The sequence below is a fragment of the Papilio xuthus genome, unplaced genomic scaffold (genome assembly GCF_000836235.2).
Source record: "Papilio xuthus unplaced genomic scaffold, Pxut_1.1 DF825783.1, whole genome shotgun sequence".
Lineage (NCBI taxonomy): Eukaryota > Metazoa > Arthropoda > Insecta > Lepidoptera > Papilionidae > Papilio > Papilio xuthus.
The window spans coordinates 3,365,006-3,387,379 of NW_013532866.1; the positions used below are offsets into that span (position 1 = coordinate 3,365,006).

The 22,374-nt window shown below is 33.7% G+C and overlaps 2 protein-coding genes and 2 long non-coding RNA genes across 5 annotated transcripts; all 4 read right to left on the reverse strand.

Annotated features, from left to right (window-relative positions):
- Window positions 1-1,449: 1,449 nt before the first annotated feature.
- Window positions 1,450-3,576, reverse strand: LOC106125741 (uncharacterized). Its single transcript, XM_013323041.1, has 7 exons — window positions 3,552-3,576; window positions 3,290-3,369; window positions 2,806-2,898; window positions 2,420-2,515; window positions 2,103-2,162; window positions 1,548-1,582; window positions 1,450-1,476 (listed from the first exon to the last, which is right to left on the reverse strand). Exons 2-6 carry the CDS (start codon window positions 3,350-3,352, stop codon window positions 1,553-1,555), a joined length of 342 nt encoding a protein of 113 aa, XP_013178495.1. The 5' UTR covers window positions 3,353-3,369; window positions 3,552-3,576; the 3' UTR covers window positions 1,450-1,476; window positions 1,548-1,552.
- A 3,604-nt stretch (window positions 3,577-7,180) lies between these two features.
- On the reverse strand, window positions 7,181-10,613 carry LOC106125729 (uncharacterized). Of its 2 annotated transcripts, XM_013323030.1 has the most exons (7): window positions 10,526-10,613; window positions 10,007-10,105; window positions 9,425-9,481; window positions 9,121-9,135; window positions 8,398-8,422; window positions 7,385-7,425; window positions 7,181-7,233 (listed from the first exon to the last, which is right to left on the reverse strand). In XM_013323030.1, the coding sequence occupies exons 1-7, from the start codon at window positions 10,586-10,588 to the stop codon at window positions 7,210-7,212; spliced, it is 324 nt and encodes a 107-aa protein (XP_013178484.1). In that variant the 5' UTR covers window positions 10,589-10,613; the 3' UTR covers window positions 7,181-7,209. The 2 variants fall into 2 exon arrangements, with proteins under 2 accessions (XP_013178484.1, XP_013178485.1); XM_013323031.1 differs by lacking the exon at window positions 9,121-9,135 and having other exon boundaries at window positions 7,188-7,233; window positions 10,526-10,604.
- Window positions 10,614-12,215: 1,602 nt separating this feature from the next.
- Window positions 12,216-14,993, reverse strand: LOC106125736 (uncharacterized). Its single transcript, XR_001228280.1, has 7 exons — window positions 14,965-14,993; window positions 14,606-14,611; window positions 14,016-14,021; window positions 13,904-13,912; window positions 13,757-13,771; window positions 13,277-13,289; window positions 12,216-12,269 (listed from the first exon to the last, which is right to left on the reverse strand). It is a non-coding gene; the product is annotated as an uncharacterized LOC106125736 (long non-coding RNA).
- Window positions 14,994-16,999: 2,006 nt separating this feature from the next.
- On the reverse strand, window positions 17,000-19,390 carry LOC106125737 (uncharacterized). The gene is made up of 5 exons (XR_001228281.1): window positions 19,373-19,390; window positions 19,218-19,232; window positions 18,477-18,560; window positions 17,230-17,241; window positions 17,000-17,011 (listed from the first exon to the last, which is right to left on the reverse strand). It is a non-coding gene; the product is annotated as an uncharacterized LOC106125737 (long non-coding RNA).
- Between the last annotated feature and the right edge of the window lie 2,984 nt (window positions 19,391-22,374).

Genomic DNA, 22,374 nt, shown 5'->3' on the forward strand with positions numbered 1-22,374 from the left:
TTCAACACATATTGTTATCTCTGTCTTGTCAAAGATGAAAGACAGGGATGATGATATATTTTCAATAAAGAATTTTCTGTCAAAAATCCACGGTTATTAGCAACAGAAATCATTTCATGAGAGAACGAGATATACATACATAAGTAATAAGTGCGACAGAGACGGAACGTGTAACGGGGAAATGTCAATTTTGACATTTCTCCCGTTGCTAACTTCAAATATGTGTGAATTTTTAAAACATCGTGTCAATTTGGTATTATTAAGATAGGAAAATGTTTTTAATTTCGTCAGTGTACGTATACTTACGCCATTTATAAAAAAATATGGAAAAAAATGGCTTATAGCTTTTATATTTATCGATTGAACTAATATTATTTATATTTTTCTTGCATTTATCATTTCGTAAAGGTGCGTAACATATTTTAAATTAAGATTTTTTCTTCTTATTTCTATTAAATTAAACATAAAAACAAACTTGCCAACAAAGGCCTAATTTAATTAATAACGCTAACTAATTTAATATATCGCCTATTGAGTTCTTAAATCAAACAAAGATATGGCAACGCTAAAATTTGATAAGTCAATTTTGACATAACGATTGATGTGACTTCTTTATTGATATTATAATTTAAAGTTTTTAATATATTGCGAACTATCTGACGAAAAGAGTTACATCTCTTAAAAGATAAGACATGTAACCTTTTTCATCGGATGAGTTAATTTATCTTAATTTTGGTACATTAGCTAAGTGATTATTGAATATTAAACCTTACGGACTTTAAATTAAGATACTTTTCCGCCAAACTCCATAGCGGGTAGTTTTTTAGCTTTTTTATTATGTGATATAGACTGACATTTTTATCCTTTTTTTTGTATTTTTGTAGCGTAATGAATTTTATTAAATAATGAAACTTTTTTGCAATTACGATTTTTAATAAATTTAATATTATATTAATATGTTTCATTTCATTTTCCTAATAAAAAAACCCTGACTTATTAATTATACTAATATTATAAACATAAGCATTTATAATATTAGTAAGTTAAATAAAAAGCAGCTCTTGAAGGCATAAATTCGAAAAAAATGAATAAATAGTATCCCATGTCCGTCTCCTGGCTCTAAGCTACCTCCTCACCAATTTTCATGCATATCAGTAAAGCCGTTCTTGAGTTATAAATAGTGTAACTAACACGACTTTCTTTTATATAGATAAAGATGTAAGATGCGAATGTTTAGATGGATGGATATTTGTTTGAAGATATCTTCGGAACGACTTAACGGATTTTAATTAAATTTGGCATAGATGTAGAACATAGTCTGGAAGAACACATAGGCTATATTAAGTATTTGTGATTCCGCGTGGATGGATTTTCGGGCGTCAGTTTTTTTATAACAAAAAAATAATATGAAATAAAAATACAATTGAAAATTTCAAATATTTATTAAATCTTTTCGATTTGCTTCACTGACAAGTTCTATTTAAAAATAAAATATTAATATATTGTCAATAGCCGATATCAACAAAAACTTTGTATACTAGACTTACCTTAACTATGTCTTTACGGGAATAAATAGAGAAAACTGTTGAATAAAAAAAAAATATTCGAATCAATAAGACTTAGCTAGTCCCCGAAATAAAGTCAACACAACTGACACACTGGAAAGTGGCATTGAATGACACTACAAATTTCAAAATGTAAAGGTAGTAGAGGTCGCACGACAAACCCTTCTTGGCCGGTTACCAAACAGTAGACACGCCTTTAGTGGAAGTAATTCATCATTTCGCCTCATGAGTGCTGGAGGACTAATTCTAATCCTCTTCTCCTTTGATAAATAAAAGAGAAAGTGTCTTTTCTCTGCTTTCACAGTGGAACGGTCATTACATGCCCGCGAAAAACATAACCTTTCTACTAGTTAACGGCTTTATTACCGTTGAATTATGATTATTTATCTTTTTAGGGTCCGTACCTAATAGTAAAAAACGGAACCCTTGTAGGATCACTTTGTTGACCGTCCGTCCGTCTATCAAGACCCTTTTTCTCAAAAACGCGTAAAGGTATCAAGCTGGAATTTATTTTAAATAATTTAGTTTATCATTTACCGTAGCTCTATCCGGTCTTTCTGAGTCCTTTTTTATCTGTACCATATAATCTTTACGATTCTGTAATATTCATAAAAAATCTTAAGAAATATTATAAATGCGAAAGTTGAGATGGATGTTTGCTAGAAGATATCTCTAGACGCATAGATGTAGAACATAGTCTGGTAGAAAACATAGACTACTAATTATGTTCTTTTTTAATTTTGCGAAAATATTCGCAAAGACTGAATTATCTTTAATAATAATTTATGTCATAGGTGATTTAGAAGTGAAGATTATTTAAATCAGTGCTTGCTTGATATAATAAAATTAATTACCACACTTCGTTGTTTCCAAAATATTTTGTTTTTACGACCTCTATTAGTGCTTGTGACGTTTTTGACATGTTTCAGAGACTTTGGTACATGAGCTGGCTGAAATAATTCGTAGATTATTTTAAACTTTATGATACCTCAATTAACACGCGTGAAGAGAAAACTTTTTAATCTTACTAATATTATAAATGCTAATTTCGATGGATGGATGTTTGAAGGTATCTCTAGCTAGATCATAGTCTGAAAGAACACATAGACTACTAATTATGTTTTTTTTATTGCGCATAGACGACAGCTAATAAAAGATACATTTGCGTAAGAAAAATTTTACTCTCTTGTCATAAGATTAAAAAGAAAATGTCAAAAATAATTGAAAAAAACATACTTACTTTCTTAGGAATCTGTCTACTATGTAGGAGACATACTGTACTTCCTTTATAACAGATCTTTATGAAAAAAAAATCATCATTGAAAGATATACTCTGAAAAATGTAAATATAATTTAACATTAATTTTATCTTCATCATCAGGTCACTATACTTCCCCACCGAGGGGCTCGGAGCCTACCCTAAGTTAAGGGTGATTAGGCCATAGTCAACCACGCTGGCCAAGTGCGGGTAGGTTGACTCCACTCATATCACGATGTTTTCCTTTACCGTAAAAATGTCGGATATATGTACATATGTAAATCGGAAATCGAAAAACACATTGGTACATGGCGGGATTCGAACCTAGGACCTGCAGATTGCAAGTCAAGTAACTAACTAATCGAGACCATCTTTCATGAAACCCAGGGGTCACAATTTGGGACATCATGGACCTTCAATTATCTTGTTTTAAAAAGTGAGGTTAGAAAAAATCAAGTATGCTTACATCATTCGTTTGTAAAAGTTGGAACATCAGGAAGATCATCAGCAAATATATTGGTGACGACATTTTTGGAATCACTGATTCTAAAAGTTCAATTATTAATAAATTTGACATAAATATAAACAAAATACAACTTATTAAATAACAATACTAATAACACTTTGGTGTATATCATATTTAGGTTAGGTTAGATGTCATTTTCTTTCAAATATGTCCGTAAGAGCTATAGTTATAATTACAATACCATTAATCGTCTTTAACATACCTCTTTTAAAGTGATTCCTTCCCAGAGTGACACCAAATAAAAGTTAATTTTTACTTACACCATTAAAAAGAGCGATATTTTAATTAAGACGTAAGAAACAAGTTTTTTAATTAATAGACTTATGTATTCATTAATAAGTAATTAACAAAAAAAAAATAATTAGAGGGCAAACAGTAAAATTAAAAAAAAACTAATGAATTTACATTTTGCCTACTTAACCTTAAATATTTTAACTTATAGATAGAAATAGGCACATAATGCTACGTCTTTAGCCAGTCAACTTATAGAGGTCAGTACGCTGAATGCAATAATTCGTATCCTTTTCATCCTTAGTTCTCAAGTCTTCATAAATTATGAATAATAAAATTTGTCATTAACACGACGAGAAAAAAAATAATTACAGGTTAAAAATATTACAAATATTCAAATTATAATAGAATTATACAAACTTTAAAAGTAGGTACTTTGCTAAACTTTCCGTGAAACTGATAGAGGGAACGAATGACAACTTTTACCTATCATTCATTAATTCGGTTATTTCTAGTCAGTTACGCGGCGGTTTTTTAAAACGCTATAATAACCACATTATAATAATTTTTAATCGTGATTATTTATGTTTATATAATTAAAAAAATACTTTTATGTGCTGTATAATTGTGTGCATGTAATATTTTTCGTTTTTAAACAGTGCTTTATGTAAAGTGTAAATATAAGATATAATCCTATCGATATAAATTGGTCAACAACATCTTTAACGACGAGAATAACATATCAACTCGCCAGGCTACGCCATCTAGTGTCAAGAGGCAAGATTAATTTTCATAGTTATTATTGACTATTCTATCCCCCGTTTGCTTGATTTCTAAAGCGTAATTTATAGAATTCTTTAGATCGAATACATGGATTATTGTAGAAAATACAAATTAATTAAATGAACAGAATATTAAAAGTAAATAAAACACAATAATCAGAGGCGTTCTGTCTTTATTACGACAATATAACCTTATTTTTCGTCACCCACGTCCTGTTGAAAATAAATAATATGTTTTTAATAAAAACATCACATGTATGATTGTTAATAAGAGTTTAGGTTAATTTAAATTTTTCAATCAGTATTATTTCAAAATTTTATATTTTCTTAAGATTCAATATCCCGCGCCGGACGTACGCACGGCCCGCAACGGATTATCGTTTGCTTTGTATTTGACGTAACGCTGCGTCCATTATTCTCGCAGCCCACATCGAAAGACGGCATCAAGAAGCAATCCGTTGCGGGCCGTGTGTGAGGTGCGTCCGACGGGATTTAACAATCTGAAATAAAACATATTGTTATCTCTGTTTTATCAAAGATAATGACAAGGATGAAGATATGTTTTATTCAAAGATTTCGGTTTAAGAAACCAACAGCTCTGTCACTCACTTCTTCAAATAAACTTTGAAATACGTTAACTTTATAATTTCAATGAATATCGTATATTTGACTCACCGCATATTCCTCCTGCTCGCCTTTAGATTTTGGAAATCGTATAAGCTAAAATAAAAACCCAAATTTAAAATGCAAACGAAATTTTGCTAGACTTTCTTAATAGTTTAATTTTCCGGGTTTAAATCTTTTTATTTTATATATACCACTAGCTTTCACCCGTGACTCCATCTATATATTAATTATACCAAATTTAATCGATGTTTGAATGTATCTCCGGAACAGCTCAATCGACCTTGATGAAATATGGCACAGATATAGAACATAGTCTGAAAAAAATCATAGGCTACTTATTACGTAATACGCGCGGACGGAGTCGCCGGTCGACAACTAGTTATTAATATTTTTGTTTGACTTACTATGCCACGTTCCCCAATTCCTTTAGATTGCCTCACCGGTTCCTCTTCCCTATTGCGAGGTGGTTTAGAATGCTTTAATCCTCGAACTCTTTTATCTTGTCGCTTAAAAAAATAAATAGAATTAAAATATTAATTAAACTGATATATAAAAACGGCTAAACACTCACGTATATTCGTCCGGTGGCGGCACCGACTAATTTCGAGCCCATCGGGGGCCCTACATTAGGATGAGTGGCATTGGTATTATGAGCGACGGGCCGCGTCCGCGAATATATATATGACACGAAATTCGACATTTTTATTTTACCAGAAGTATATAATGCGAAAACAAAATCACTCATGTGTCGCAACGGTTTGTTTACCATATGTCTAAGCTTGGTTCATGACGTTTTGGATATGACAAAATCGACCAGCTCTTACTGCTAGAGCCATCTACTGACAAACAGCAAGAACTTAGTTGCGCACCTAATATGTACATATGTTTTTACCTCTATTATATACCCGTTTATCCACCATTATCAATTTCATTCTTCCACTGTCCACTCCTTATTACCGTTAAAGAGTTAATTCCCCGGACAGAGTCGCGGGCGAAATATACAATTGTAACATTAAAAATTAGATAGAATTAAATAAAACTTACTTGAGAGTTTATACAAACTCCACCTACACAAATTTTAACTCCATTGCTCTGAAATATGTCAAAAATAACATTATGTGGTATTAAAAAAAAGGTTACTCGAGTGACAGTACTCTATGACACTCAGGGGAGGAAGACGAATCGAATGACACCTAATTCGTCAAAATCGGTTCAGTAATTTAGGCTCCAAGGGGTCACAATGTAACTTGCATAGGTAAAAATTTACGTAATAAAAAATAAAACATTATCGTGAATGAGTCAAGTAAAATGAGTTATACTGCAAAACATGTTTGAATTGGAAAAAAATCGGAACCCTTATATCGCTTTGTTGTCCGTCCGTCTGTCGCATGAAGGTAGTTGGAATTTATTTTTATAATATAAATTTATTACCGATATCAAGAAGAATCCAAACATAAGTAAAATAATGAAATACATTTTCGTCGACATGTTGAAAACTTTTTAGTGAACCGATGAAGTTGAAATAACAGAAGGAAATGTTCAATACATTAATCAAAAATATGTACAAATAAATTAGATTTAAGGTAAATTAGGAAACAAGTTTTTTAATTAATTTTACCGTAACAGTTAGGTACTAGGCAATGTTTAATTAAACGGGGTGAAGAAACTTAATTAATTTGCATGCAAACAAACACGTACAAAATCAAAATATTTAATGTTTTTATAACAGAAGGGGGTAAACAGTGGTAGAGCCCGCTTTAACATCTTCGCACGATTTGTCCCGGCTCGCCCGGTGAAATACCACGACCACACAGTAGACACGCGTCAAGTGGAAGCAATTCCAACTACAGTCTGATGAGTGTGCGTCCCGGAGGCCTAATTTAGTCTTCTTTCCCTTCCCACCCTTTTGCTTATAAGGGAAGGATGGGAAGTGGAAGTGGACTTTCCGGATAAGAGGATGCATGGAAAGGGAAAATATTTTTTATCTGTGCATCCTCTCATCTGTCGATTAAAGGTAGGCAACGCATATGCAATTGCATATGTCTATGGGAAACGGTCACTTCGCTTTTTCAGCGATTCCAGGTATCCGATCGCTCGTTTGCCACCTTAAGATATAAAAAAAAATCAATAAATTGGAAACTACGAGGAAAAAAAAAGCAAATAGACAAGTGCTTCATATATTTATTTTACATTAACAATTATTAACTCTTTAATTTAATACTAGTCTTCGTAACCTTCCAAGTTCTGTGGAAGAAAAAAGTTTTTTCAAAAATACTGGCCGATTTTAAACTGTCGACACATTAAAAAAAAACATTGTATTCTCTTAACACAAATGTCAAAAGTGAATCAACTTTATTTAGTCGTATTATAAAAAAAAAACAAAACACATACACACCTTTGCTCTTTGCATGCCTTTGTCTACGTTTAAGAAATAATCTACAAAAATAAATAAAAAATTAAAAAAAGGTACGAGGTGAGTACTATATATTAATAGGAGTTCTTTTAGACAAGGTCCCTAAGATGGCAACGTTCCCCTTTGAATAGCTATACTAATTCTTTGTCGGAGGTTGCCAGCTCTTCGGTCCCCTGTGATGTCGATTTACTTTTTTGACATTTCCTTAAAAAGCCTTAAAGCGCTAGGGCTCCACGGACCAAGGGTATCGACACCGAATGGGGCAAAATCATATTCCCCAAGACCCCTGTATTTGCTTGCTTTAGCTTTTTCCGCCGCTTCACAAGCCGCACCAGCTCTAATAATTAAAGTATTAAAAAGTTAAAACAAATCGTTCACTTTTAACTATACAGTTTTATCAGTTAAAACTGGAGGTGTGTTGCTGACTTTAGTTTTAACTGTTCATACTGTTACACTATTCACTTAAAATTGATCGTGTTTAGCGTGTTTAATAGCTATAGATAATTAATTTAAAAATATCGAGATTATATATAAAAAATAAACCGTGGTACACGGCTCCGTTCGCGCAGAAAAAACAAGTAGCCTATGTGTCCTTCCAGACTATGTTCTACATATATGCCAAATTTCATCAAAATCCCTCGAACCGTTCTGGAGATATCTTCAGACAGATATTCATCTATGGCTTTAAATATTCGCATTTATAATATACTAGCTGTCGCCCGCGACGCCGCCCGCGCAGAATTAAAAAGAAACTTAATTAGTACTTTATGTGTTCTAGGCTATGTTCCACTTGTAGGCCAAATTTCATCAAGATCCGTTTACTCGGTCTGGAGATACCATCAAACAAACATCCATCTAAACATTCGCATTTCTATTAGTAAGATATATTTGTTTACGTTTAAATATTAAACAAAAGTTGATTGTAACTCATACATATGTATCTGATTATCCCAAATAGCAAGAAATACGTGATAGCTAATGAAAATTATACTTACAATACCATCCATCTGACCCTGGGGTCTGAAATACAAAAAACAATTCCTAATAACTGAAATTTACACAAACAATCATACTTTCATCTTATTGAGGTAAGACAGATATAAAACTTTTGACTCAATTATTGAAATACATAGGTATCATGTATAGAATACTAACGTTCTCCCGCGCCTTCGCCCGCGAGGAATTAAAAAGAAACATAATTAGTAGCCTATACGTTTTTCCAGACAATCATCATCATCATCAGCTCACTATACGTCCCCATCGAGGGGCTCGGAGCCTACCCTAAATCAAGGGTGATTATGCCATAGTCAACCACGCTGGCCAAGTGCGGGTTGGTTGACTTCACACATATCTTTTGAATTTCTTCTCAGATGTGTGCAGGTTGCATCACGATGTTTTCCTTTGCCGTAAGAACGTCGGATAAATGTACATATGTAAATCGGAAATCGAAAAACACATTGGTACATGGCGGGATTCGAACCCAGGACCTGCAGATTCCAAGTCAAGTGCTTGACCACTGAGCCACCGACGCTCCTTGTTCCACTTCCAGACAATATTCTATATGTAAGCTAAATTTCATCGAGATCCGTTATAGCCGTACTGGAGACATCTTCAAACAAACATCCATCCATCTAAACATTCGCATTTATAATATTAGTAAGATTTTAAGATCTACGAAAACATCGTTGATCTATATAGTTTTAAAAATCCAAAATTACCTTACGACTACATGGCTGAAATTAATATCTTTAATAACTATGAGTTTAACTATGCGTCGCCCTAAATCTTTATTTTCCAAACCATTAAACCAAAAAGGTGCAAAAGCTATTAACACTTACTGACACAAGTAAATCTCGTATCAAATCTTAACTAAGGGTATCTCTTAACGACTCCGTGTGACAGTTAATATCAATTACATTTTACTTAAGACTAATTTAATGTAATTCTGTGTAAAGCAACTATGTTGGTCTGCTTATTTCGTTATTTTTTTTGTAATAAAAGTCTAGTTGCCTGAGTACTTACCGTAAATCTCACGGGAACTCCATCGTCATGTCCACGTCCCATGTAATCTCTTTGATCCTGAAATGTAAAATGATTACCAATATTATGTAAACTAGTACATAAAGTTTATTTATTTTTAAAAGACGTATATAATTTATTTATTAGTTAAGTTGGGAAACGAAATAACCGCGTTTATCTCCACTTGGGAAGACAAAGTGGATTTGATGGCGTTAGGGATAGGAAGGGAAGATATTCTTTTTCTGTGTGTCTCTTCCGTCGATTAAAAGCAGGCAACGTATGTTTTTATAACAGTAAGGGGCAAACGAGCAGCGGGAACACCGAGGTGTTCATTGACGCCCATGGGCATCTATAAGACCAGGGGAACAGATGCATTGGCGTCCTTTGAGATGGTGATACGCTCGGTTCTTGAAGAACCCTGCAATTGTGGATGTCTGTAGGCTGGGATCGCTTTGGTGTTCGGTGATGGCTGCTTGCTTGTGCCACTTTAAAATATAAAACTTTTATTTCTGGGAAATAGTGGAAACGGAATAACTAGTGTTTAGTTTCTGGTACCGCATATATTAGATGTAAGAAGTTACTTACTACGCTTCGTTTTGGCCATAAAATCCTTGTCCCCAAACCTCTGTTGGTGTTTCGATGTTTTTTCATATTTTTCAGCCATGACTGAGAAACTTGGGACGTCTGTTATATTTGAAATAAGAATATGATATATATTTTAAATTGGAATATACTAAATTTTTCTTGCGACTTTGTTTACAGAATTAAAAAGAAAATACTAATAAATATAGCCTACTAGCTGTCGCCCGCGACTCCGTCTTCGTGGAATTGACAAAAGACCTTATTTAGTAGCCTATGTGTTCTTCCAGTCTATGCTGCCGGTCTGGAGATACCTTCTATCAAACATCCATCCTTCTAAACATTCGCATTTATAATATTAGTAAGATAACAAGAAATTTTGTACTTAGTAATGTAGCAAAATTGTAAAAAAAAAAATTGAAATCGATCCAGTAGTTTTTGAGTTTTTTTCGCTACATACAAAAATCTTTCCTATTTTAAAATTAGTTTAGGAGTTAAAATACATTTAAATTTCATATAACTTACGTCAAACATAGCGATTAAACCAAAAAATAGCATCAAAAATATAAAATGCATTGGTGTTGACATTTTCAAACTCTTTTACCTGCAAAAGGAATTACTAGAGATGAGTTAAGTTTAAAAAATATCAAAAAAAAAAAACTAAAACTACACTTTTATTTTTAAGAATATAGAATATTTTTTTTAGTATAAGTTTTTTTTAATCAATAACCTTTTTAAATGAGACAGATTTAAAGAGTAACAGATTTAAATTGTGTTTCATTTATATAAACTGTAAAAGTGAAAAAGATATTGAATTCAACAAATTACTAACAAGCGCTCTTATTTCAACAAAACAATGTCATAATGTAATAAGCGATAGCTATTTAATTTACACTAATAAAAACACAGATTAATTTCAGAGCTAAAAATAAACCAACGCAATTTTTTTTTGTTTCTAAGTGAAGTTAAGACGTCGGTGGCTCAGCGGTCAAGTCAAGTCTGCAGGTCCTGGGTTCGAATCCCGCCATGTACCAATGTGTTTTTCGATTTCCGATTTACATATGTACATTTATCCGACGTTCTTACGGTGAAGGAAAACATCGTGATGCAACCTGCACATATCTGAGAAGAAATTCAAAGATATGTGTGAAGTCAACCAACCCGCACTTGGCCAGCGTGGTTGACTATGGCCTAATCACCCTTAACTTAGTGTAGGCTCCGAGCCCCTCGATGGGGACGTATAGTGAGCTGATGATGAACCAAAGAATTGCAGATGCTGCATTTTCATTTACTAAAATAAGAAATAATGTAATGTCAAGGATATGTCCTGTCATATCTATCCCTTCCCTGTCAAATCCACTTTTAAGTATTCTTTCCTTGTAAAATAAAAGTGGCAAAGAAAATAATTAGTATTGAGCCTTCAATATACAATCAGACGAAATGCAGTTATATTTTACATTTGAAACAATTTTCTGTTTAGTGTTGCACCTAGCGAGCCGGATATTCGTGCAGCAGCCATCATCACCAGCTCACTATACGTTCCCACTGAGAAGCAGACTCTAAGTCAAAGGTGACTAGGCCATAGTCAATGTTGACCCAGTGCAGTAACTTCACACATATATTAGAATTTCTTCTCAGATATGTGCAGCATCACGATATTTTCCTTCACCGTAACGTGGGATACGTACATATGTAAATTTACACATTGGTACATGACTGGATTTGAACCCTTTCATTTTTCAGGGGGGAATGCTTTATGAATACTCCGCGCCCCCAGGGGTGGGGGGACGCGGTAGTTATGTGGGATTCTCTTCCGGATGGGAAGCATACCCCCTAAACCCCTCTGTTCCTCCTACGTATCATGGCGAAGCCACAGGCACGCTTGAGCTTTCGTCCGCGACCTCGCCTGATAGGATTCGAACCTAGGACCTGCAGATTACACTTCAAGTGCTTAACTACTAACTTAAACTATTAAACGAGTTTATTTTTTATTTTTGTTGAATAAATAATAAACTTTGAAGTTAGGTTATGATCTTATTATATTTATTAAAATAAGTCTGTGTTGCCATGTTGAAAAATGAATAAATATTTAATTTATTTTGGATGTTTCAAATTGTAAGTTATTAAATCGTTTACTTACCGTATTGTGTAACAGAACGCTCCATTAATACTAACATAACAATATTAATTCAAACACAATGGTAATATTAAAAGGCGTTGATAATTTGAAAATATTTATTGCGTCGATTTTCCACAGCAATTTATTTACCTTGAAATAAATATTTATTAATACGAATATCTTGATAAATTATTTAAAAAAAAACTTAAGATCTAATTACCTTTAATATTGAATTGTTATAAACATTTGCTTAACTTTGTCTACGTGGAATTAGAAAACTACTTTTTCTAGTTATACCAGGGGATAGTTTAGCTTCAACATTATACTTCAACTTAAGAGTGGTAGAACCCGCTTTAACATCTTCGCACGAGTTGGCTAGATTCGCCCGGTGAAATACCACCACCACACAGAAAACAGGCGTGAAGTGGAAGCAATTCCGCGTTTCGTCTGATGAGTGTGCGTCCCGGAGGCCTAATTTAGTCCTCTTTCCCTTCCCACCCTTTTCTTATAAAGAAAGGATGGGAAGTGGAAGTGGACTTTCCGGATGAGAGGATGCATGGAAAGGGAAAATATTCTCTTTCTGTGCATCCCCTCCTCCGTCGATTAAAGGTAGGCAACGCATATGCAATTGCGTAAGTCTCTGAGCAACGGTCACTTCGCTACTTCAGCGATTTCAGGTTGCCGCTCGCTCGTTTGCTACCTTATGATATAAAAAAATATATATATAAGAATTTTTCAAATTAGTTCAGTAGTTTTGGAGTCTATTCAATACAAAGAAATCTTTTTGTTATTATAAATGTGAAAGTTTAGATGGATGGATGGACGTTAAAAGGTAACTCTAGAACAGCTGCATGGATCTCAGTGAAATTTGGCATAGATGTAGAACATAGTCTGGGAGAACACATAGGCTACTAAGTTAATCCCTCGCGGACGGAGTTGCAGGCGACAGCTAGATTTAGCATAGATAAAGTAATGAAATTCTGTAAAGGAAAACATCGTGATGCAACCTGCATATATCTGCAAAGAAATTCAAATGTGTGAAGACAAGCGTTGGGCTAGGGTTGTAAACTTGGGCTTAATCACTTCCTTGTGATAGTCTCGAGCCCTTTTGGGGGATTTATACAGGATGATTATTAATAAGTTGGATAATTACTTACTTTATACGACAACCTATCAAATAATATTTTTATTATATCTCTTAACAATCTTACTAATGTTAATATACCTAGGTTTGGCTCACAAGGTCACCATTATACCGATAGTCGTATCGTAATGGACTGATAGCGAAGAGCTTCGACCAACATATCAAGAAGCTCTCGCTAAACAGTTGGATTAAGGACCCGATACAAAAGGCAGTTATCCTAGAAACAGCACGCATCGTGAGAAGGTTCCTGTCTGCAGACCTCACCACTGGTTGTTTGAATCATGGGATTCCGCAGCCGGTGGTGTTCTATTTTTAATATAATATGTTTTGTATATATATTTTTTTGATATGAAATTTACTATAAATGAATACGTTAGTAATATTATAAATGAGCATAGATGGATAGATGTTTTAACCATATGTATTTGAATACAATTTGAAACAGATAACAGTTAGCTTTTTTATATAGTTAATGATATAAAATTATACGTACGTCGTAATCAAAGTTCTGTTTAAAGCAAAAAAAAAATCGTTAATTTTTTTTTTCTGAATTATTTTATATACTGTGTTAAAATTATTTATTATATTAATTTAAAGGGGGCAATAGGAATAAGAATAATTTTAAAACGAAAATACTTACGGCTTCAGTCTGAAAAAACGATATGGAAAAAAAATATATAAAATATCAAACACTTTTATCGCTACGTTAAGTAAATATTGTGTAAATATATGAAAAAGAAAATGATATTTACCTTCTTCTATATAACAAAAATAATGTATCGTAAAACTATGAGAGTAAATAAACAGCATATACATAATATATGTAGAGCGTCGGTGGCTTAGGGGTTAAGCACTTGACTTGCAATCTACAGGTCCAGGGTTCCCGCCATATACCAATGTGCTTTTCGATTTACATATGTACATTTATCCGACGTTCTTACGATGAAGGAAAACATCGTGATGCTGCACATATCTGAGAAGTAATTCAAAGATATGTGTGAAGTCAACCAACCCGCACTTGGCCAGCATGGTTGACTATGGCCTAATCACCCTTAACTTAGGGTAGGCTCCGAGCTGGTCAGTGGGACGTATAGTGAGCTGATGATGAATATGTTTATGGAATCTGACTTTCCTATGTTTAATTAATATAGGCTTTAACCGAAATTAACAAAAAACCCGTAGGCAATAAACATAGTCTGTAACCTGAGATACTGTAGCTTCCCAACAGTAAAAGAATTTTACAAATAGGGTCAGTAGTTTAAAAGTCTATTCAATGCAAACAAACAAACAAAGAGACAGTCAAATCTTTACTCTTTACTAGTATTTAGGTAAAGAAACTTACCCTTTTCTATGTAAAGAAAATTACATGTCAATTTGATTTCATTACTAATAGTCTCTATACAAACGTAAAAGTAAAATTAAAATCATATCCACATTATGGACTCCATACATACATATGTATGGATATATACATTTTTATATGATAAGGTGGCAAACGAGCGAGCGGTCACCTGAAATCTCTAAAATAGCGAAGTGACCGTTGCAATAGACTTACGCAATTGCATATGCGTTGCCTACCTTTGATCGACGGAGGATAGGATGCACAGCAAGAAAATATCTTCCCTTTCCATGCATCCTCTCATCCGGAAAGTCCACTTCCACTTATAATATTTAAAATCTTGAAAGCCCTCAAATACTTACTCGTTTCCTCATTTTCTCCTTTTTCGGTCCAGACAAGCCGGACTGTAATTTATAATTAAAATAATTATGCTACAATATTAATAACATTATAAGAAGTAATACACCATTTGTATTATACAGGATGATTTATTTTTTGTTATTTTTTTTATTTTAGCGTAAAATGATTGAAAGTTATGAGTACTCTTACGAATGTAAAAGCGAAAAATTGTATTGATCTTTGTTACTACGTAAATTTAGAAGTCTGGATGAAATTTAAAACGGATATAGATTATAATTCAGTCCAAGACTTAGAGATTTTTTTAATTCGCTCGAACAAAGTATATATCTCGTCAATTTCAGTTTGAAATAAATCTGAAATTTGATACCTACTTTAGATTTAGGCTGTAAAGAAAATATAAAATTAGTAGCTAGCTGTGTATTAAAAAAACTATTGGTAACAGCGTAATGTTATATAGCCTAAAGCCTTCCTCTATAAATGGACTATCCAACAAAAAAAGAATTTTTCAAATCGGACCAGTAGTTCCTGAGATCAGCGCGTTTAAACAAACTCTTCCGCTTTATAATGTTAGTACACATAGATAAAATTATAAATCTTAACGTCAATCATCGTCAAAAATCATCCTCTATTTGTGATACAGGATGATTTTTAATGAGCGGATTAAAAATTAAATCTACATCAAAATAATTGTGCCCATATCTTTTTTTTTTAATATTAGCAGACTTTTTTTGTAAATTTACTAATATTTCTTTTACCATTCCAACTAAGCTCTAGGCTTGTGCTAGGATATGGCTTACGAGAATAGTCGAATGGCGGGATTCGAACCCCCGACCTCGTGATCGGAAATCCGTACCCTTATCCATTAGGCTATTGACGCTTCAAATATAAATATATGTAGAATAAAGCCAAAAAAAATTATTTGCCTTGCATTTGTTTAAAAAAAAATAATCAAGTGTAAAAATCTCTTGTAATTTACTTACAAATTATTATATTTGAAAATACAAATTATAAAAAAAACCTTTATAGGCATAAAAAAATGTATTTTTTTTAAGTATAATTTTAAATTTAAACCTATAATACAAAAATATAAGATCACAACTTTATTGAAATGAATGTTTTTTGAGCATTTGCAAAAGACATTGTGAGATTTCAAAAGTCTGGAATAACGTACATATTCATAATGTCAAATATTTTGTATTTGTACCTATAACATTTTTAAATGTCTTAACGTAACACTAGCGCCACTGCGGCAATCGAATTCACTACGGAACGGGACGCCAGCGCCGTCTGTCGGCGTTCGATGGTTCGACCTTACCAGCGGAGGGACCCCACACTTCTCTTGTGGCTGTCGACCAGAACGGACGTTGAACTATCGCGCGTTATCTACGTTGTTATTTGAAAATAATTTACAATGAACCCTTCTGTAAACGGCAACCCACCGCACCCGTCAAATATTACTTAAACTTGACACTTACTTTTATTACTGGCTGTAAAAATCCATGAAATAATCAATCTCAGGTATAATATGTATCCATCCATCAAAATTTTCGCATTTCTTAATATAATTGTGTAAGTTTTTTATGGATTTATGTTATTTCATCGATTACTTAAACACGAGGAAAGTGACAGGCGAGCGCTAGCTATTTTTATCTTTCAATCGCGCTGACCGTTTTGTAGATTGTCAATAAGGCTACTTTTGTTTTCTTCCCTTTTCACGCAGTCGCGTTAAAAAAGGGAGTTGTGGCGGTGAGAGAGGGAGCCCTGATCGCCAGTAAAAGCAATCCTGAGAAGACGGCAACATTGCGTGATATTGCCGAAGGCACGAGGAAGTATTTTCCTGGAATCGTACAGAAGCCCACTGCAAAGGATTCCAGTGCGTTCCTTTGGAGATCCCGGGACCCTCGCAGACGCACATGAGGTTGGCCACCGAAGGGGTTTTAGTGAGTAAGAATCTCACATACGCCTTTTTTTTCCCCAAAAAAACATATTTTTATCACTATCTTTTCAATTACAAATATTCTTAAATTTTACACTTACTTTTCGTCCAAGCTGTGAATACACACAAAATAATAATTGTCTCGTGATTAAGTATATCCATCCATTCATACATTCGCATTTCTGAATATTATAGTTGTGCAAGTTTGTATGGTTTTGTGTTATATCTCATTGATTTATTCGAAACGAGGGAAGTGGCAGGCGAGAGCTATCATAATATATTATTTATCTCTATATTTCCAGTTTCAAATATACTTGAACTTTATACTTACTCTGTTACCAGGCTGTAAACACAAAATAATAATTATAAATTTAATTTAACAGTGGTAGAGCCCGCTTTAACATCTTCGCACGAATTGTCCCGGCTCGCCCGGTGAAATACCACGACCACACAGAAGATAGGCGTGAAGTGGAAGCAATTCCGCGTTTCGTCTGATGTGTGCGTCCCGGAGGCTTAATTTAGTTCCCTTTCCCTTCCCACCCTTTTTCTTATAAGGAAAGGATGGGAAGTGTAAGTGGACTTTCCGGATGAGAGGATGCGTGGAAAGGGAAAAAAAAATTCCGTGCATCCTCCCCTCCGTCGATTATAGTTATTCAACGCTTATGCAATTGCGTATGTCTATAGGCAACGGTCACTTCGCTATTATAGCGATTTCAAGTGGCCGCTCGCTCGTTTGCCACCTCATGATATAAAAAAAATTGTTATGTTTCAGATTGAACGGGCAGCTTCACGTGTAAGTTAATTTATTTCTTTTATAATTTAACGATGTTTTATAGCTAAATGATGAGAGAATCTTCGTTTTTTACGCTTTTAATATAAATAACGACATTTATAATACTTTAATTAGCTGTCGACGTTCGCGCGGAATTAAAACTTAATTAGTAGTCTATGTGTTCTTCCAGACTATGTTCTATATCTGTGCCAAATTGAAGCGAGATCCATGCAGCCTTTCTGGATATATTTCCTAACAACATCCATCCAACTATATTTATTTTTCTTTTCTGTTTTTATGTTGCTATCGTGATTATTTCTGTCAGGAAAGTAACACTTACATAGGTATAGTACAAAAGTACATATATAAAAAATATATGCCAAGGCTACAGTATGCCAATGAAACTTTTTCCATTGTCAGGAGGGCGCTAGTGTGCTTACACAATTACGATAACTTTGTCGGTCTATAACCGATACCCGATATACCGATAGAGCGTCGGTGGCTCAGGGGTCAACAAGCACTTGACTTGCAATCTGCAGGTCCTGGGTTCGAATCCCGCCATGGAACCAATGTGCTTTTCGATTTACATATGTACATTTATCCGACGTTCTTACGGTGAAGGAAACATCGTGATGCATCCTGCACATATCTGAGAAGAAATTCAAAGATATGTGTGAAGTCAACCAACTCGCACTTGGCCAGCGTGGTTGACTATAGCCTGATCACTCTGAACTTAGGGTAGGCTCCGAGCCCCTTGTTGGGGACGTATAGTGAGGTGCCATTAAACTAATTAAAATAAAACATACTCTTTTTTTTGGCCTCTGGTCTTCGGTGGGAAAACAAACTTCTAAGCCGTGGATTTTGATGCACATACCATCGCCTTCTTGGATCTGAAAGATATTATTCTTTGCCTAAACGTTCTTAAAAAAACAAAATCTGTCATATTTTTGTTTGTATTTTGTTAGATTCTATTGTATAGATATTTTGTTAAGGTGCGATTTTTTGGCCTTCGAGTCTAAGTAAAGCCTCACTGCTGTTAGGAAGAAAATCCGACACTGTGCCGGTGTAATGGCGCAACACTAGCCTAACTAAAATGTCGACGTTTATGTCCCCTCACTAATCATTCTGACATTTGACTTCATAACGTAAGCGCGTTATTCGCGCCAAATGATTCTTATTAATAATGTCTAAAACTAGGTAGCCCAAGTCCTGAGACTGGGGACATGTTTTTTTTTTTAATAAATTAAAAAATATAACTTTAGTACTTGTCTGTAGGTCTAGAGTTTTTGTTGTTTGCACGGTGTAAAAAAAAATTCTATACTTGCAACACCGCGAACGAAGACGACTCATACACTTACTAATATTATAAATGCGAATGTTTAGATGTTTGTTAGAAAGTATCTCCAGAGCTGTATGGGATCTCAATGAAATTTAGTATAGATGTCGAGTAAAGTCTGGAAGGATAGACTACTAATAAAGTATTTCTTTTAATATTCCGCGCGAACGGAGTCGTCGGCAACGGCTAGTGTTTGATAAAAAGTACTTACTGAATTATCTTGATACTAAAGTTAAAAATAAAAATTAATTAATATTTTTAAATTGATTTGTAAGTATATTAGTAAGATAAAGATTCGTTTAGTAATGAATTAAAAAAAAAAAACCAATAAAACACATTTTGTGTTTATAAAAGTTATTTTTTTACCTCTTCACTCTCCTGGAATAAAAAGAGCATTTTAAATAAGTAAAAAATATATTATAAACATAAAGTGTGCGTTGTTTTTTTTTCTGATATTTTTTTAATGGGTAAAGCCATGCCGCAATCTAGGTCACCTAATATGTAAGGTCAGGTGTCTGGGATACGGGTTTTCTTTCTTCTATTTTTCTCTATATTTCGAAATTGTGATAGAATTTTTAGAGAACATAGACATTGATTTATTATTATAGACTTATAGGCTAGACATTAGACTAAACTAGACCTTTTTTCCAGAGCGGAATGCTTTATGCATACTCCGCGCCCCTGGGGACGCGGTAGTTATGTGGGATTCTCCTCCATAGCGGAGGCATACCCACTAAACCCCTCTGTTCCTCCAACGCATCGGGACGGGGCCACGGGCACGCTTTCGCTCTCGTCCGCGGCCCCGTCTGCGTCAGCTGCCGAGGCAAGCTCCCTCTCGGGGCAAAGACATTAGACCTAAAAGTTACGTACTACGGAGCACAGAAGTGATGCTTAAAAAATCCTAAGGAGGCTCTTTCGTGGTGGTAAACCCCTTTAATGTTACCATTTACATACCAAATGACATTCGGAAAATCAACTCTCGTTTAGGTTATACGGCGTGTCCCAAAATTCAACGATAAAACGGTAATGATGTATAGCCATATCGATAACTACACGGGGAAAAGTACTAAAAAAAATCCAACTGTTTTTGTTTAAAAGTTACATAAACTTTTTTTTCTTATAATTTGATACCCTCCACCATATGATCAGACACTGACTATTTTTTCCCCATGTAGTTATAGCCAGATCGATAACTCCTGAATACAGCATTACAGTTTTGTCGTAGAATTTTGGGACGCGCTGTATATCAATTCTTATCAGAACTATTTTATCATATTAAATATTTTTTCTTACCTGAAAAGTAAAAGTTAAGCAGCATAATAAAATAATAATTATTATAAGACGCATGACACAACGTCTTTTTAAAAACAAAACTGTATAAAAAAAACGAAATAAAAAAATCTTTAATCGGTCATTTTAATTAGTAAATGTTAATCGTTGATTAGAATTACACGCAAATAATTAAAATTATAAAAGACATACTAAAGAAATCAGAAAATCAAGAAATGTACACCCCTATAAAAGAGTATTATTATTAATATATATTATAAGTTTTTATATTATGTTTATGTGTATTTCGGTGTATTTTATAATTGGTCAATAAAATAAAAATAGTAAAGTATTTGATATATAAACACGGCTAAACACTGACGTATATTTGTCCGGTGGCGGCAACGACTAGTTTCGAGCCCATCGGGGGCCCTTAATCAGGATGAGTGGTACTGGTATTATTTCGCGGACGCGGCCCGTCGTGAGTGAGCGATGTGCTTTTCGATTTACATATGTACATTTATCCGACGTTCTTACGGTGAAGGAAACATCGTAATGCAACCTACACATATCTGAGAAGAAATTCAAGGACATGTGTGAAGTCAACCGTCAAAAAGTCGTGAGTGAGCGACGGGCCGCGTCCGCGATATAATACACATCACACTCATCCTGATTAAGGGCCCCCGATGTGATCGAAACTAGTCGGTGCCGCCACCGGACGTATATACGTGAGTGTTTAGCCATGTTTATATCAGTTTAGTATAATGTCTCACGAAAGTTTGAATAATTTAGTAAAGTATTTGCTTAAAAATAGCGAATGATTTTTCTGCTATTGAACTGTATGAAGATCAATTAATTTCAATTGAGTATTTTATGTCAATTTCTAATTACATTTATACAAACATAGAAAAAATAAAAACACAAGAAATCTTTAATTAAAAACATGATAATTCGTGATGCATTTGTTCGTTACTTTATAAGTGTTTTTTTTTATTTTTTTTTCATTTCCTTACCATCTAGAACTTGTATTAATACGTTTACTACTTGAATATATTCGTTATACAGAAAATTTAGCTAGTGTTTTGTTGCCATCAGAGAAAAAAACATTTTTTTTTTCGGATTTAAACACCATGTATACTTTATTGTTACTTTTTGGTGTTATTTGCGCGACGGTTTATTCAATAGAAGTAAGTTTTAGTTATCAACGTCTACGGTAAGCGTACGTCAGAATATATAATTCCAACGTTGATAAATAAGTTACCTACTGATATAAAAAATAATATAAGCAACAAAAACATACTTAAAAATCATTATATAAAATCCTAAGTCTAATAAATTTATATCGCGTTTGTACACCCTGTATATGGTATGAGCGAGCTCACTAATTTGCTGTAAACAAAAAAAAACTTACCTACTGTTTCATTTCATAGTGTAGTACAAAAGTGTCTATAGTCAGACTTTTATTGTATATAGCTATATGCCCGCGACTCCGCCTATGTGTTCTATCAGACTATGTTCTATACGTATGCCAAATTTAATCGAGATCCGTTCTGCCGTTCTAGAGATATCTTCAAAATTATTCATTTATTAACCTCACTCTTAATATATTACATTTCATATAAAAAATAACAAATTATACAAAATATATTATTACATTAAAAATATTAATATTAGTAAGTTAAATAAGCAGCTCTTCAAGGCATAAATTCGAAAAAAAATGAATAAATAGTATCCTATGTCCGTCTCCTGGCTCTAAGCTACCTCCTCGCCAATTTTCAGGCATATCAGTAAAGCCGTTCTTGAGTTATAAATAGTGTAACTAACACGACTTTCTTTTATATATATACTCGTAGATTTCTGTATTGTTTCTTGATTATAAAAATAAATAAAAAAAAAGTTATAGCCTATCTTCATGCAATATTTGTCTCCAGTGCGATCTTAAACCATTGGTCAGAATATCAAATAATTTCTTCGATCTCATTGACATTATAAATGATTTCAGCCACCAAAAAAAGGTCCGGAATGCGTTAAGGGAATTGGAAAAGGATCTTGTTTGATCGATAACTCAAGAAAAAGGGTACTTATTAAAATGATTACTA